The 16105-nt window shown below is 57.0% G+C and overlaps 1 protein-coding gene across 14 annotated transcripts in view; it reads left to right on the top strand.

The window, feature by feature from the left end:
* Positions 1-16105, top strand: part of SUN1 (Sad1 and UNC84 domain containing 1) — a 42409-nt gene that overhangs the window by 21784 nt on the left and 4520 nt on the right. For 10 of the 14 annotated variants that reach the window (XM_072943487.1, XM_072943488.1, XM_072943480.1 and 7 more), the window contains 13 exons: positions 1414-1596; positions 1967-2050; positions 3437-3535; positions 4004-4097; positions 4583-4641; positions 4803-4948; positions 5813-6043; positions 8546-8632; positions 9735-9778; positions 11012-11129; positions 12253-12507; positions 13038-13122; positions 14626-14741. In XM_072943487.1, coding sequence (XP_072799588.1) covers positions 1414-1596; positions 1967-2050; positions 3437-3535; positions 4004-4097; positions 4583-4641; positions 4803-4948; positions 5813-6043; positions 8546-8632; positions 9735-9778; positions 11012-11129; positions 12253-12507; positions 13038-13122; positions 14626-14741 — 1601 coding nt within the window. The remainder of the gene's footprint in view (positions 1-1413; positions 1597-1966; positions 2051-3436; positions 3536-4003; positions 4098-4582; positions 4642-4802; positions 4949-5812; positions 6044-8545; positions 8633-9734; positions 9779-11011; positions 11130-12252; positions 12508-13037; positions 13123-14625; positions 14742-16105) is intronic. The other 4 variants (XM_072943493.1, XM_072943489.1, XM_072943494.1 and 1 more) reach the window with 2 other exon arrangements.

The raw sequence follows: 16105 nt of genomic DNA, 5'->3' as shown, positions 1-16105 counted from the left end.
AAGTAAGGACTGAGTGCCTGCTGCCCGGTAGGACGGGTGTGGACGGGCAGGCGTGGGGAGCCACCGAGGCGGATGGGGGTCGGCTGTGAGACCGAGGCAGCGGCGCCCAAGGGAGGAGCGCCTTGTGAGCACGCTCTCCTGGGGAAGCCACAGTCAGCGGTTAAATGTGTGTATAAACTTTCCACCCAGCAGCTTCTAAATAAATAGTTACCACTGCTGAAATGAGAGATTATGTACAGTTTCAGTTGAAAGAGATTCTTCAGTCGGCTTCCCCAGACCGCCCGGGGCTGTCCTCCTCTGCTCCGTGTGCTCCCACTAACCCTTTCTGTTTCTTCTCTTTTAAGGTGTTGCAGATATAATGAATGAAAAATGGGGTTTTGGTGTCTTGATTGTCAGTGAGACAGACCATGTGTTACCTCTTCTTAAGTTTTTCTACTTTTACCAACCTCTGTACACGGTTCACACCCCCGAGGAAGACACGGGGGTGCAAGGGCAGGAGCACAGGGTTGGCCCTGACCCCGGGGGCTGCTGCCTGGACAGAGCTCCCCTTCACTGGACGCCTACTCTTTCCTCAGGCCACTTGCAAAAAGAAAAGCTCTCATTTGATGTGTTTCAAACCGTTCTGCCTGAGACGTCTGCCGTCCCCGCCAGCCTCGAGCCCTGTTCTGCCTCACCAGGCTGACCAGGCTTGCCGGGCCGGGCTGCGTCTGAGAAGGCAGACAGCCCCCCGGCCTGTCTGCTGGCATCAGCTGTAGAAACAGGCCTGATTCTTTGTCTGCCATTTGAAGGAACTTTTGTTGAAGAACAAAAACTTCGAGCAACCGCGGCTTGTAGACTCAGCATACGCACTTCGGGGTCACAGGGGGGAAGTGTCGGGGGTCCCCCTGTCTCTCCCAGAGCCCGGGCCCTGATGAGTCAGGCCAGAGGGCTGCCAGGTGTTCTTGGTACAGGTGCTCTGTGGTTTAGCTGCCCCCTCACGCGGTCTTGTTCCTGTTTCTGCGTCCCTGGTCCCCTGGACAAACGCGGGAGTGGACGCCCTCATGAAGGCTCTCAGCCAGTAGCGCTTCCCAAGGTGGGGAGGGGGCGGAATTGCTGGGCCGCAGGTCGGGTGAGGGAGGCTGCTGGACAGCCTCGAAATGTTGTGTATGTGTAAACAGCGTCGGGTGAAGTGATCGCAAATGGGGTATTTTCTGGAACAATCCCACGAGAAAGACAGTGTTGACGGCTCTGCCCCTCAGGCCGTGCTGCCGCTGGTCACCGCGGCTCTTCCCAAGTTGGTGTCTCTGGTGTGGTGTGAACCACTTAGCAAGTTGGTTCTACCGTGCCCGAAATGGGTGATTTGTCTGCCTGACCTGTCAGGGAGGAGGTATGGGCTTCGGGGGAGAAATAACTGTGTCCACGGTTTCTTGCTAGGCGGTGCCTCTCTCTGCGTGGACAGGATTTTGTGGCTGGCCAAGTTCTCCTCGTCATCTTTTTCTTCATTCTTAGTTCAACTTTTCCAAGTGGTTTTAATGAAGCTCAATTATGAATCAGAAAATTACAAATTGAAAAGTTATGAATCAAAAGATCCTGAGTCAGAAAGCAATGAATCAAAAGGTATTAAATACTTTTTTCCTCTTTTTCCACCAAACAGCACTCTAAGGGTGGAGAAGACGCTCTTTCCCCAGCTTGGCGCTGCGCCCACCTCCCCGCTCCGTCTTCACGGCCTTTCTCTGCTGCTTTCTGTGGGTCTCTGTCCGGGTGTAGTTCTGGAGTTTTCTGGAAGTCTGTCTTAAAGTTGCTTTTTAAGTAAAAAGTTAATGCACTCATCTTTTTTTATTCTTACTACCTTTTAAAAGCAAAAAATGTGTTTGAATGGTATGTAGGACAGTGATGTTTCAGAGCAGGTGCTCTGGTAGCGCGTGGCCGGCCTGGAGCCGCCGCCCGCTGCCCACACCATGGCCCTCATGCCTCCTCGCTGTCGCAGGTCGTTCCAGGTCTGGCGGGAGAGCCCATGGGAGCCTGCGCCGCAGCGAGGACGGCCACCTGCGGGTGCCCGGGGCGTCGCTGTGTGAGTATGGCTGCCCCCGGGGTCTGGGCTGGGGTTTTGTGGTTGAGTTTCCTTGTCCTTATAGACCGCCGCTGCTTTGCCCAGTTCAGATGAACAGGTGGGCATGCATCTGTCCAGCGGGCAGTGACGGAGCGGAGGACGCTCCTGTGGCTGCAGGGCCCTGTCCCCCCGAGCCCGCGCGGGTTCTCGCTGCTTCTCTGCTCTGTGTCCGGCCTGTTCTCACCAGCGTGCCTGTTCCTTGTTTGTGTTTGGAACTCAAGTCCCCATTAAAAGCAAACAGGAAAACAATAACCTGGGTTTAAAACATGGAGAATCTCTCTTTTGAAAAGCTTCTCTGTAAATGAACTGTCTATAAATTAAACGTAGGGAGAGTGACTTCTGTGAGGTGAACTGAAAGGTTGAGGAGCGGCTGGGACCCCTGCCCCGAGCCCTGTGGCAAGGACCGCACGCCAACTGAGATGTTTTCCAGTTGTTTCTGTGAGCTTCTTGGGAAAGGGGTGCCTTTTTAGGCATTTTTCCCCCTAAGCTGAACTTCAAAATTAATTGTTTAACTGTTAATGAACAAACACAAAACAACAGATTTTTTTAAAAAATGCCCTTAAACCGAATTTCTTTGCACATCAGTCATGTTGAAATTAGTTTACAGTTAATCATACACAAATGCTCACATACATGTGTAAGTTTCAGCTGTTAGTCTTAAAAAAGTGAAACATTGATTTCATGAGCAGGTGTCTGCTTTACAAAATGTGTGACTTGGGGTATAAAGTTTGTGGTATTTTATTCTGTCATCCAGTGCTGCTGCGGGTATGATTCCAAAATGCTCTTTCACTGGGAATTTCAGACTTTAGCACAATTTTCGTTTTGGTGTTGGAGTAATCATTGTTTCACCCGGGGCATGCTAACTGCTGATGTCTGTGGAATTCCACTTGCCTGATTTTTTTGGCGGGTGGGGGTTGAGGGAGGTAGTCAGGTGTATTTATTTCCAGAGGAGATACTGGGGATTGAGCCCAGGACCTCACGCGTGTTGAGCCTGTGTCTAGGCCGAGCTGCACCCTCCCCCTGCATTCCATTTGCTCTAAACTCCTGCCTCGTTTTTCCCACACAACCTGCAGCCACCACCCCCGTGGGTCTGTCAGAAACGCCTGCGTTTCGTTTCCGTACCGGCAGGCACAAGTGAGTGAAAACCATTCAAACCCAGGACAGGGCTTTTGTTTTTAGTTTCAGCTTCGTGCTTGGGCTTAAAATGGTTTATTGTTGTTTTTCTTGAGAAGAGACTCTCAACTACAACACGAGGGAATTTTGGTGAAACCAGTGCAGGCGGTGGGCCCCGTGTCGTAGCCATGGGGCTGGCATGTGAACATGTCCCCCCCATCTTCTCTGTCACAGGCCACTTCTTGGTGCAGACGCTGCAAGGGGTTGGAGCTGTGGGCTGGTGTGTGTCGAGGACGGTGCTGTCGGCGCTCTGGTTGGCGGTGGTTGCTCCAGGTGGTTATTTGGGCTTTCCATGTTAGCGCTCGCTCTGCAGCTCTTGGCAGTTAAGCACTTGCAATGTGTCGTTTACCTAACCAGGTGAAACTCTGATTTTTGGTTTGTGTGCTTTGATCCTTGCTGTAATGCGTTTCAGTCTTCATCACTTCGATGTGCTAACGCTGGACTGCACCGTGCTCGAGATCGCCGGGCTGTGCTTCCTCCTTTGTCTTGTCTTGCGCGCTGACCGGCGTGCGTCCTGCTTGGTGCCTCGTGTGCGTCCCTGGCGTGCGTGTGTAGCTATTCCTGCTGTGACAGCTGAGCGTCATCTTAGCACTCCTCATCCCTGATTTCATCTTAGTACACTTTCAGAGTATCTTTCAGCCGTTTCCTTGTGCCTCTAGCTCAGCCTTCACAGAAAAGCCCGTCGGGAGCTTGGCTGTCCTACGAACACTGCCTTGGACTGCGTGCTGTCTTCTCTTTCAGGGAAGGCGGCCTCCGAAGCACTCTGGCGGCTTGGGATCGGATGGTACCAGCTTGTTACTTTGGTTTCTTGGCTGAATGTGTTTCTTCTTACGAGGTGAGGAGACTGACACGGGGTCAGCTTGCTGTCTTGCAGAGCTGGTTTTGTGCTAGCTGCAGGGATCGTTTGATTTAACCATTTTACATTTTGCAAGGTGCTTTCATCTTGCTTACCTTTCCAAACCCCTCCTGTGAGAAAGGAGAGGCAGGTGTCATCCTTGAAGGAAACAGAAGTGTGCAGAGGTTAAGTGACTTGTCCGGGATCACCCAGCTGGGAGGGTGTGGTCAGCACTTTACCTGACCTTCGGCTCCTGCTCGCTCCAGGTGCTTCCCGCCAGCAGGGGCCTCGTGGGCCCGGGTCACCGCGCCGTGGGCAGGTTCCCAGATAGGCACACACCTCGTAGGAGCCGCTGCCTGTGTTGCTCGGACTGGATTCCATTTAGGATGGGGAAGGGGGCATTTGGTACAAAGTTACCTGGAGATAGGATGATGAAGCCTGCCATTTACTTTTTCCCAGCTAAATGTTTTTCTTTTTGTTCTTAGGTGCCTTCGAAATATTTGCAGGTTTTTAATCTTGCTCATCCCTCTGCTGCTCTTACTAGGTAGGTGAAACTTGGCTTGGCTACTTTAGGTGGTTGCTGTGTACGCACACACGTATGTTAGTAAAACGGACGTTAGTGAACCCGCGAGAGAACCGAGCACTCGCGTACGTTGTTTGAACAGCAGTGCGTGCATGCTCGCACTATGGCCCCTCTCTTTCAAGGTGCGGGAATTTCCTTGCGGGGCCGTGGTGACCTTCTTTCACTCCTGCCTGTGCTAAACTGGACACACGTGTACTGGACGCAGAGGGTGGACGGCCCCAGCCACGTGCTCACACCCGGTACTGCTCATCTGCAGCAGCCCCTGGAGGTAACCCGTTAGGGAGCGCTCGGCCTGGCTTTGCAGACCTGAATTCTTCAGCGCGAGTTGCTGCTGCTTGTGGACGGGGTAGTTCAGTTGGGCACCTTGTTTCAGAAAATATTTTACAACGTCAAACAAGTCTGTGTAATAGCTCCTTAAATGTTCTGAAACAGTTCAGGTAATGCCTAGAGGCACACCTCGGCAGCATCGTGGGTCCAGCTTCAGAGCACCCCAGTAACATGAGCCCCACAGACTCTGGTTTCCTGGGGCAGAGCATGTAGGCTTCCACTGCCAAGGGTGCATTAGCTCTGTGTCTAAGAAACAATGGACAGACCCTAATTAAAAATACTTTACTGCTTAAAAACGCTAACCGTCATCTGAGCCTTTAGCGAGTCGTATTCTTTCTGGTGGTGGAGGGTTTGAGGTACTGCAAGTGTTATCACAAAGTGACCCAGGGGCACGGAGCGAGCAGACGCTGCTGGAAAAACGGCCCCGACGGCCCTGCTCGGCGCGGGGCGGCCGGAGACCTTCCGTTTGTGATGGACGTGCGTCTGCAAAGCCCAGCGAAACGAGTCTGCTTGTGTTTTAAGCAACCTCATTATCCAGTTGATTTTAATTGAAAAGTAATAGTTTTCATTACTTTGGAAAATATAGGAAGCGCAAAGAAGAAAATAAAAATGCCCCTAGTCTGCGACAGAAGGAAGACTGCTGATGAACATTTCCACGTACTTGCCCTTAGTGCGTGTGTGTGTCGTGGTGGACGTTTTTCTGTGATGCTCTGTTTTGTAGTTTTGACCTACTCTGTAGTTACGGTTACTTGAAGCCAGATTTAACTTCTCATTTGCATTGCCTTTGGAATTCCTTGCTGTTCAGGTTGGTGACGAGGCTTTCCACTGGCATCGGGTGAATGAAGCAGAAAGGCAGACGGCCTCTGTGTCTGGACAGTGTCACAGCCATGACCAGAAACTTCAAGAACTGACAGCTTCGCTTCAGAAGCTGCAGGCGCGGGTAGACCAGATGGACGACAGTGCTGAAGGGCTCCTGTCCATGATTCAGAGCACGGTGGGGCGGCGTTTAGAGGAGGCTGGACTGTCGGGCTCCGAGGTAATGCCAGGCAGCTTTCAGGCGCTTTGTTTTCCTTTGGGGCACGAGGGACGGGAGGACACTGCGGTGAGAAGTGGTGTGGTGCGTGGAGGCAGTGCCAGGAGCCGTGGGGCTGTGGACGCCCCCAGAGGAGGTGCCACGTCTGACGCCGGCAGTGGAGGGGGCACCGAGGGGCTGGGAGGGCGGGAAGACTGGGGCGGGTAGAGGCACCAAGGGTGACGGCCAGGAGTGAGGTCGGCTGTAGCCAGACAGACGAAGGGTCTCTAGCCTGCACTCTAACTGGTGAATGGATTACACGTAATGCGGTGAAGTTTTACCAAGGGTGTCAGGAGTGATTAGGTTTCCTACCAACGTTCATTCGAAAGGTTTGGATCTGTGATGTAAAGTGTCTTGAGAGTGTGAAATAGTTAAAGAGCAGCTGCCACTCTTACGGAACCGCAGGCCTACGTGTGGCTGTCCTGTTGGCCTGCTTTGTCGAGGAAAGGGTTGTCAGCCTGTTTCCCTCAAAACTGATGTCTGTTTTCTTGCGTTCCAAAGTCACTTAATGTGGATACTTCAGACTGAAGTCTTCGAAGTGGGTCTCGTCTCTTGTCTCAGCAGAGGCTTGTCCCTGGTGTCGCTTACCTCAGCAGAGAGCCCACTGCCCACCCAGCTGTCCCCACCTCGGCCCCAGCGTGACCCTCAGTCCCTGGTCGCTGGTGATGCATCCGTCTGCTGCGTGGTCAGCCTCCGGCCGGCTGTGGCCCCACTGTGCTCCTGAGCGGGCCTGACTCTGCTCTGTCAGTGGCCCCCCACAGCCAGGCTTCTCTGGTGACCCCCCAGCTGGTCTTGGGGCGCATGTCCCTCATGGGGCTGCTCCCTGCCCAGGTTCCTGCCCTGGCCCAGCGCGGCCCCCACCCCTGGTTTGCCTGTGGCAGTACCAGCATTTGCCACCGCTGAAGCTGCTTGCTGCTTATTTAATTTGCTGTGTTCTCTCACCTGTTAGGGACAGAAATGAGTGTGTGCCGATTGACTGTTTTGTTGATCGTGGTTTGGCCCCTGTGACATGCTGACCGGACCCAGGGTCCCAGGGTGGGTCCCGCCTGCTTCATGCACCCCGGGTCGCCCTGCAGCACTCGCTCAGGACCCCGGGCCTCCGGCACCGAGTCCTGCACAGCTGCTTGTTCTCAGTTTCTTAGTTGTCGGACTGAGGTGATTTCAGGTAGAGCGTTCGTGCAGCGGTGCCTGCACGTTCCTGGTGGCCGTGGGCAGCTGTGCGGTCGGGGGCGGAGCAGGACCAGCGGCCCCTGCGGGTGGCTGGCAGGTGAGGCAGAGCAGCAGAGCAGCACTGGCTGAAGCCAGTGCTCTGCATAGGCTCGAGGTCAGGGCGGAACAGCCGGAACCTCCAGGTGGCAGGTTGCTGGCTGCGTGTCCCTGTAGGCAGGATGCCGCGCCTGGGTGAGCGCCGCCGGGGCAGCGGTCCGCGTCTCACCGCCTGGGCTGCCACGGACAAGGAGAGCCTTGTAGACGTGACCGCGGCACGGCTGCAACCTTCAGTGATGGCTGAGCTGCCCGCCCTCGTGAAGGAAGCCAGACTCTGGTTCAGAGGAAACGAGGGTCAGTTGTCTAGCGGTTTACAAGCCAGACTTCGTGCAGCGCGGGCTCGTTTTAAAATCAGGTTCTAAGTTGGATCCGCTTAGTGCAGACTTGCCCATTCCTCCTGCGCCGTCCCGAGAGCCCCCGAGAGCGGCGTGGTGGTGGTGGTGGTGGTGGTCTGTCCCGCCGGGCAGAGCCCAGGTCTTGTTAAGGAGCCTGACCACCTGGTTACTGGCCGCCCGCTGGCCGCCCGGGATCCTGGCATGTGTCTGCCTCATGTATTTGCCTTGTCCCAGGGACTTGCCACCAGCTGCATGTGGCTGCGTACATTTAAATTAATTAAAACAAAATAAAATTTAGTTTCTCTGTTGCCCCAGCCACGTCTCCCATGCTCAGTGGCACATGTGGCCTTCGTGGGGGCCAGTTTATCCTGACACAGCGCAGCCCAGGGGCTGCCCTCCCACCCTGACAGCTGAAGAAGTGGGTGGGACTGTGTCGGACAGAGGACAGTTTTCAGAGTCTCTTGTGTTGAGGAAACGCAGTCCCCTCTGGATGCGTGTGCCGGGGCGTGTGCCGGGGCGGAGTCAGCGCGCTGCCCTTCAGGTCCCGGCTTCAGGGGTGCCCGGTGGGTGTTTGCCGAGCGGGTGGTGACGGCTCCTCCCCTACCAGCGCCTCCCCTGTCGTCACTGCTTCCGAGTCCGCACGCTCGTGTAACGAGCGCTGTTGGGGCGTTTTGTTTTAGCGCAGCCTTTGGGCTCTCAGGTGAAGACACGGACGTCACCTCCAGGACGCTGTGCCCACTTGTGAGCAGACAGCCCCTCACTTTTGGGCACTCCGTGTGGAACTGACTTGCCTGATGGGCCGGGTTTGGGCTTGATGTGCTGCTTAACCTTCTTTTCCGTTTGTTCGTTCGTTTTCCTCTTCAAGATGGACTGCGTGGCTGCCCACCAAGAACATGGATCGCGCATCTCCCACTTGGAAGATGTTCTCAGGAAACTGACAGAAAACTCTGAGGTACCCACTCTCCACCCTCTAGTTGTAGCCCCAGCAACGTGGCTTCCTCCGTCGTCGTCGCCCAGTCACTGTCTTCGTGGCCCCACCGCCTTCGGGTGCTTCTGTAGGTACTTGCCGCCGTCCTTCGTAAAGCTGAAGAAAGCACCCTCCCCGGCGGCCTTTCCCTGGGCAGCCCCGCTCCAGAGCTTTAGCGTTAGAGTGTCTGCAGCCCACTGGTTTTTGGTGTCTTTTTAAGAGGGGCCGGGGCCAGGCTTTGAAAACAGGAGGCAGGTCTCCAGGTTCTGGGGTCCCCGAGTCTCTTGGATGTCACACAGCCTCCACCAGTGTGACCTTGTCGGCAGAGGGGTGTGAGCCTTCCGGCAGACCGGTTTTCTGGTCGGAGGGGCTGTTGAGGTCCAGCGTTGGTGGCAGCGGAGGGAGGCACCCAGGTGTGGGCCGGGGCCGGTGGGGACGTGCCTGCTGGCTGGCCTCAGGGGAGACACACAGCCCTCGGGGGGCTCAGGATTGGCTGCCGCATTGCTGACACTGGTGGTGTCTGCGGGTGCAGTCCATTTGCTGACCAGACGTTTCCTGAGTGTGGAGGGGAGGGGGCCGAGGAGGAGGCAGGTGTCCTGCCTGGACCCGCCCAGGGCCCCCGCTGCCCTGGGCGCCATCGAGGCTCAGCCTAACGAGCGGACCAGCTAACCCACCCCGTCTGCGAGCTGCCATCTTAGGAAGTCCTGCTGCTCGCGTAAACGGGCCCTTTTCTTTCCCTCGTCCCTCCGCGTTTAGAAGACACTCTCAGAGGTGGCGGTGCCGCCGTCCTCAGCCTGCGTGCTGAGTCCGGGGGCGGCTTAACCGAAAGCCCACGAAGCCGCTCCCTGTGATTTGTGCACCTCTCTGAGCACGTGGTGTATGTCTTTTAAGAGTTTGCTTTGAAAAATAGACATCCCTCTCCAGCCAGCAGGCAGGTCTGGACTTTGAATTAAGGGGGAAGAAAATCTCAGATACGTGTGTGCATTTTCATTTATATCTGTATCTGTATGTAAAGTCAAGTGTATGGTTCATGGAAAGTTAGTGTGTAACTTGTGTGTTTAAACGGACTGTTTCTGCCACCCTTTAGGCCATCCAGAAGGAGTTAGAAGAGACCACTCTGAGGACAGTGAGGTAGGGGAAATTCAGATGAATTCCTGTCCCTCTGGCGTGTCCCCCTTTTGGCCGCTGTGTGCACCTGGCTTGGCGGGCTTTGGCGGGCTGTGGCGGGCAGGCACGCTCACCTCTCAGAGACCCTCTCTGGGGCACCTGAGGGTGGAGGGGGCCTGGGGGCTTGTTGCCGTCACCCCACGCAGTCACCCTGGCTGTGCCTGGAGAGACTCGCTGCCTGGACGGGTCTACAGGGGCCCCAGGGCCGGACGAGCTCATGTCCCAGGGTAGAGCGGGCCCCACGCCACCTGGCTCGGCCCTTGTCCCCACTCAGCAGCCTCTCCAGTAGACGCAGCCCCATCTCTCAGCGGCCTAAGGGTGGTGGCATTTGGTCCTCACACCCAGGTCCCCTCTCCTCCGCACGTGTCCGCTCCCCCGGACTGCCCTGGCAGCCTGGAGCCTCCTTCTGAGCCACAGGGTGGCTGTCCCTCTCACACCCTTGGCTTTACCATCCGGGCCCTCTGCACCCCTTTGTCAGGACAGGACACCCTCACCCTCCGTTGCTCCCATAATTGATGGGGCTGTACTCTAAGCCACGTCCTCCTGTCGCTGGGCTCGTGTGTTTCTGCGGCTCTTAGACCCCACCTGTCCTTCTGCGAGGACAGGGATAACTTCGCTACTTCCCTGCACAGCCTTCGCTGCAGGAGAAAGGTGTTCTGATCCGTGAGGCCGGCCCTCCATGTGTGTCCTGGAGTGAGCTCTCCTGAGACATGGACTGTCGGCCTCTGAATGACTGTACCTACGTCTAAACAAACATGTTGTGATGGTTTGTAACATACATACATTAACATAGAATGATTAAAACCCTGAAGCCATACATTTTTAGTTTAGTTTTCTCTTCCAGTAACGTGAAAAGTTCATATTTAACTTTAAAATGGTTATCAATAAATATTGTCTCACTTCTGAAGTCTTTTTCAGAAATTTAAGGAGCTAGGCATAGGTTTTAAATCTTTAATAGTTTGGCGTGCCCCCCAGCACCGCTGAGCGTGCTGGGCCTCCTGCCTGGGTGGGGGTGCGTGTGCGCGTGTGCACGTGGACGCTGACGGGGGAGAAGACCTCCGGATTCTGACCTGAACCTGGTGGCGCTTCCCTGCTGCTGTGGGCAGGCTGCTGAGTTTCAGCTGACCTGCCTGGGAGTGTGGCCAGTTTGTCCTGCATGTGCTGCTGCCGGCAGCTGACCCGTCTCCCCCTTCCCAGCGGGATGGACGAGGCCCAGCGCCTCCTTGCCCTGGTCCGGCACCTGGAGCAGGAGCTGGGCCGTCTGAAGTCGGACCTGACCGCCGGGCTGCAGTGCACAGGCAACAGCTGTGAGAAGGTGGGCGCCGTACGTGGAACGTACGTTTCCTCACGTTTCACATCTTGTTTTATCACAGAAAATAGAAGAACACTCGGGTTGATGGCCTACGTTTACATTAACTTCAGCTTTCTTTGAAGGCTGTAGTTTACTGTGTTTGAAGTCTTTTAACACTTGAGAGAAAATAATTAAAAATCCAGCTCCTCGACATCCCCCATTCCAGTGACGTGGGACGTGGACGCGAGTGCGCGTCTGTCCTTTGCGCTCCGGCGGCCAAGGCCAGCCTCTCCCTGGGCAGCTGTGCCTTCTCACCACCAGACTTGGCTGCAGCTGTGTCTCACACCCAGCTCCCAGACACTGCTTCCGGCCCGTGTGTCCTCATGCGGACTAGGAGACCTGGACAGTTAGAGCTGCGTGGAAATGAAAAGGCCAGTGTTTGAATGGCAAACGTGCTAAGTCAGAGGCAGGAGGCAAGGTGCACGTGGCCCCGCCGTGGGGTCTGGGCTCCCAGGAGGCAGCACCGTCGGGGCGGAGCGGGCGGGGACATCTCCCCAGTCAGGTTTGAGGTTAGATGAATGACGGTTCCTCGGTCCTCAAGTGATGACAGTTGCACCAGTGCCGGTGGGGGAGTGGGGTGCCTGCAGGCTTTGGGGGAAGGCCTCAGAATAGGCACGAGTCACAGAGGTACACAGTCTGCAAAATGATCAGCCGCACTCGGGACTGCCGATGCAGGGGCGGCAGCCCCAGTGCAGGTGGGCGCGGGGGTCCCGGGGGTGGCACCACGGGACACCCAGGGCCTTTCCTCCCCATCCTGGTCTCTGAGGCAGGGTGGTGGTCACACACGTCATCGTGTGTGGCAATGATGCTGCCTGCGGAACGTCTCCTTTCGGGTGCTGGCTGCCGGGGCCCTTCTTCCTGCAGCCCTGTGGGCACACAGGGCGCTGGCTTCTCCGCCCGTCCTCGGGAACCTGCTCCGGCTTCTGTGAGGGCTCTCAAGGTCCGCGCGGAGGAAGGAGTTGTGTCCCTTTTATGCCACGGTTTTGAGGGGCTGAGTCTCCCGGCAGACCTAGGGTGACAGGGTGAAGAGTCACGATGATTTTGCTAGGACGGCAGATTCATGCCACACTCACTCGTGATTTCCTAGGTGGACACCCAAGTCCGAGAAACGGTCAGGCTCCTGTTTTCGGGTGACCATCAGGATGGCTCTCTCGAACAGCTGCTCCAGAAGTTTTCTTCTCGATTTGTAAGCAAGGATGACCTGCAGGTTTTACTGCGGGAGTTAGAGCTGCAGATCCTGAGGAACATCACCCACCACGTCTCCGTGACGAAGCAGATGCCCACTTCTGAGGCGGTGGTGTCTGCCGTGAATGAGGCAGGCGTTCCTGGAATAACAGAAGCGGTGAGTGGGTGACAAGAGAGGCCGTGGCGTTCTGGTCCGAGGGCGGGCTCCTGGGGGCCGGCCCTCGCGGAAGGGCGTGGCGCCTCGCGTGGCACAAGGGAGGCGCGTGCCAGCTGCTGCCGTCAGTCTGCTTCTCAGGAGTACTCTGTGCTTCGCTGCCGTTCTTGTCCCAAGGATCTTTCCTACCTGGGTGGCCACATACCATCTGGAGTTTACACAGGGTCCCCATGACACAGTCTGAGTGACTCTGACTGTCGGCCCGCTGTGTCCACTTCTCTGACTCGGAGTTCAGGCTTGGAGGGCTCTGTGCCTGTGTCTGAGCCTGGGTGGAAAGGCTCTGGGCCTGCCCGCCCTGTCTGATGGACCCGCAGTCTAGTGCGGGGCCGAGTCTGGCCGGTCAGGCCCCAAGTCGAGTTGGCGGGACGTGGTTCTTAGGAGACGCGTCTGGCGTCTGTTTCTGCGATTAACGCGTAAGTCTTGTTTCTGATGCTGCCGCGGCGTCGGTCCTCGTGGGCACCCCCTCCGCGCAGCAAGCGCGCGCCATCGTGGACAGCGCCTTGAAGCTGTACTCCCAGGACAAGACCGGCATGGTGGACTTTGCCCTGGAGTCTGGGGGTAAGTACGGGCCCTGCCAGCGAGACGTCAACCCGAGGGGCCCAGCGGTAGCCGCCCTGGTAGAACCCGAACCTGCTGGGAGAGAGCTTTCTCCTCGGCGAGCCCCTCGTGTTCTGTTTCGAAGGGCTGGCGGCTAAGCTGAGCGCACCAGCCGGGGGCTGATGGTGGTGTCAGTGAAGTCCCCATTTAGGGGCATTTCAGCAGCTTTTGGGTTCTTCCACGTCTCCAGTTCTTGCCCTCCTGGTAGAACCCCTGCCTCCTCCTCTTCTCTCGACACGTCCTGTCCGTGCTCCGTAAAACAGCACGAGAGACAGCTGTGCAGAATGAGCGCAGTGAGGGTAAACACGGCTTTGAGGGTTTTCTTCCTGTGTCCCAGAGACCTGTTTGAAAACCACTGCTCCACACAGGGTGCAGCAGGCGACTGAAACCTACTGACTTTCCCATTGAGAAATGGGTCCATCAGACCTTGAAGTCACGCATACCCTCGTGGTTTTTAGTATCCAAAAAAGTAGAGTTTTCTGGCCTCTTGTAGTTTCATTTTAAGTTTAAAAAGGGAGTCACTGTATTTAAAGAGAAACATTTTTAGAACGAGAATAGAATATTTTAAAGACAGTTCAGTGGTTCAAAAGTTCCGGCCTGTTGATGAGGTGGACCAAAGTCATGCTGTTTTTTGGTAAGTTCCCACCTGGCCAGCCCCCTCCCCCATTCTCAGGAGAGTCCCTGGGGCCTGGGGCTGGGTCTTGTGGGTGTCCTCAGGGCCCGTGGTGGGCAGCCAGAGGGAGGGACCGTCGTGTCCTAGGACGACCAGTACGAGCTTTCAGGAGTTTCCACTTGTGTTACTCGCTTACATGTTTTTAATGTATCTCCGTTTTCTGCACTGGCTTGTTGGGCTGCTTTGGCACCAGTGTCCTGTCCGCCCTGCTTCCTATTGACGGGCAAACTGGACTTCTTAACGCTTTTAAAATTATCGTCATTATCGAGATACAGTTCTCATGACGTAAACGTCACCACTTTAAAGTGCACAGCTCAGCGGGCTTCCGTCCAACTCTGGACATTTCTGTCACTGGAAGCGGCAGCCCCGAGCCTGGCAGTGAGCAGACACTTGCACCCGCCCGGCAGCTGGCAGCTGTCCTGACGGTTGGGCCGGCCTCTGAAAGCCCACCTGCCGGTGGCTGGTGCCTGGCAGGTGCCTTGTTCTTAGTTGAAGACGTGACCCGAGCTCGTTCAGAGTCCCTGCTGCGTAGTAGCAGGTGGGGAACCCGTGGCGGAGTTTCCGGTCTGCAGTCAGTGCAAAGCGTGTCCTGCAGTGGCAGCTGCAGACTGTAATGCAGAACGTGGGGACGGTGAAGCCAGGAGTGGAGTTGGTCTGAGGGTAGGAGGGCCTTTGGGCAGGTTAGAAACTTGAGACCCTTCAGAGCGTTTCCGATGAACCCCTGGGGGGCAGTGGCGCTGCTTCCTCTGTGGTGGCGTCCGTGCTGAAACGGGTCTCGCCTCCTCTTGCAGGCGGCAGCATCTTGAGTACTCGCTGTTCGGAGACGTACGAGACCAGGACGGCGCTCATCAGCCTGTTCGGCATCCCGCTCTGGTACCTGTCCCAGTCCCCCCGCGTTGTGATCCAGGTGAGCGGCCGGGTGGCGTGTGTCCTCAGCCAGCTGGGGAGCAAGACACACCCAGGGCGCACCTCCCAGGTGTGGGCTCGACAGCCTGGGAAGCAGCCCGGCACCCGCTCGACGCCGCCAGGTGTTCCTCATGTTGGAGCTTGGCGTCCTGTCTGGTGTGGGGCCTCCCCCGCCTTGTCTGCGGGTGCTCCCTGTCGGCTGCAGGGCGTGCTATGGCTTCGAGACCTGGTTGTGTGCTGTGGTTTTAAGGAAGTAGAATGGGGTAGGGGCACGGGTGGCGTCGCAAGAAGACCCCTCCCTTGGTGACCTGTGTTTGCCGAGCTCCTACCCGCCGTGTCTCCAGCGGGCCCTGCTGCTTTGGCCACCGCAGAGGGCAGGAGCACGGGGACTTCAGGGCTCAGATCCATTCACTTTACCCCAGTACTAAAACGCGGCCTTCTCTTAATGACGTGTTTTGAAGAAATTGCGGTCACTCTTTTTACGTGGAAGGTCCACGTGGTCGCTGGCTCTCACGTGGCGAGCACCAGCCCAGGCCAGAGGATCTGTGACTAGGTGCAGCATTCAGTCAGTGTCGGTGCGCCTGGCGCTCCAGGGCCTCTGGTCCGGCCCCTGCCCCAGTACCTGTCTTGTCCTTGGCGGCCCAGGCAGGCGTCCGCAGGGGGCACTGCGTGGCTCTCCCTCCATGGTCAGCACCGGGCAGACTGCGTGGCCTGGCGTCTGGAAGCACAGGTGGGTCAGCACGGCTGCTGGGCCACCTTCACACTGTGGCCTCAGCTACGCTAGTTGCACCCCTCGCCATGACCTAGGTCAGATGTCCCGAGAGTCCCCACGTCCCAGGATGTCCCTGCCTTGCAGACTGGGTCTGGAGATGAGGAAGGAGTTGGCCGCACTCTGGGGGGGGGGCGGGTGTGGGTGGGAGCGCGGGAGGTGGGCCTGCTCAGGGCCACGCAGACACCTGATGGGGGGATGCTGGGAACGAGGACCCCAACTGTCACAGGCTGAGTGACAGACGGGCTCCTAGCAGAGTCTGAAAAATCTAGGAGCGGCAGATGGAGGACCGGCCCCCTACAAGGGAGGCTCACGTGCAAGCTCTGTGGGCAGAGGGAGCTTGGCCACAGGGCTAGAGCCCTTTGCACAGAGGCCGCAGGTGGGTTCCTGGGCGGGGACCACCAGGACTGAGCCCGGGCGCCCCCCAGCTCTGTGCACATCCCTGCCCACCCGCCCCGGGCACTGGGGTCACGCTACGGTCCCCCACAGCGGCCCCGCGGCCCATCTGACCAGGCCTTGGCACAGGCTCACAGCACCTCTGTTGCGGGTGGACATTCTGGTGGGGTGGGGAGCTCCTGCTGTGCTGTGTGCTCTGC

Source organism: Vicugna pacos, chromosome 18, assembly GCF_048564905.1.
Source record: "Vicugna pacos chromosome 18, VicPac4, whole genome shotgun sequence".
NCBI lineage: Eukaryota > Metazoa > Chordata > Mammalia > Artiodactyla > Camelidae > Vicugna > Vicugna pacos.
The sequence above is the reverse complement of the archived record's forward strand: the minus strand, read 5'-3'. Positions and strand labels throughout refer to the sequence as shown.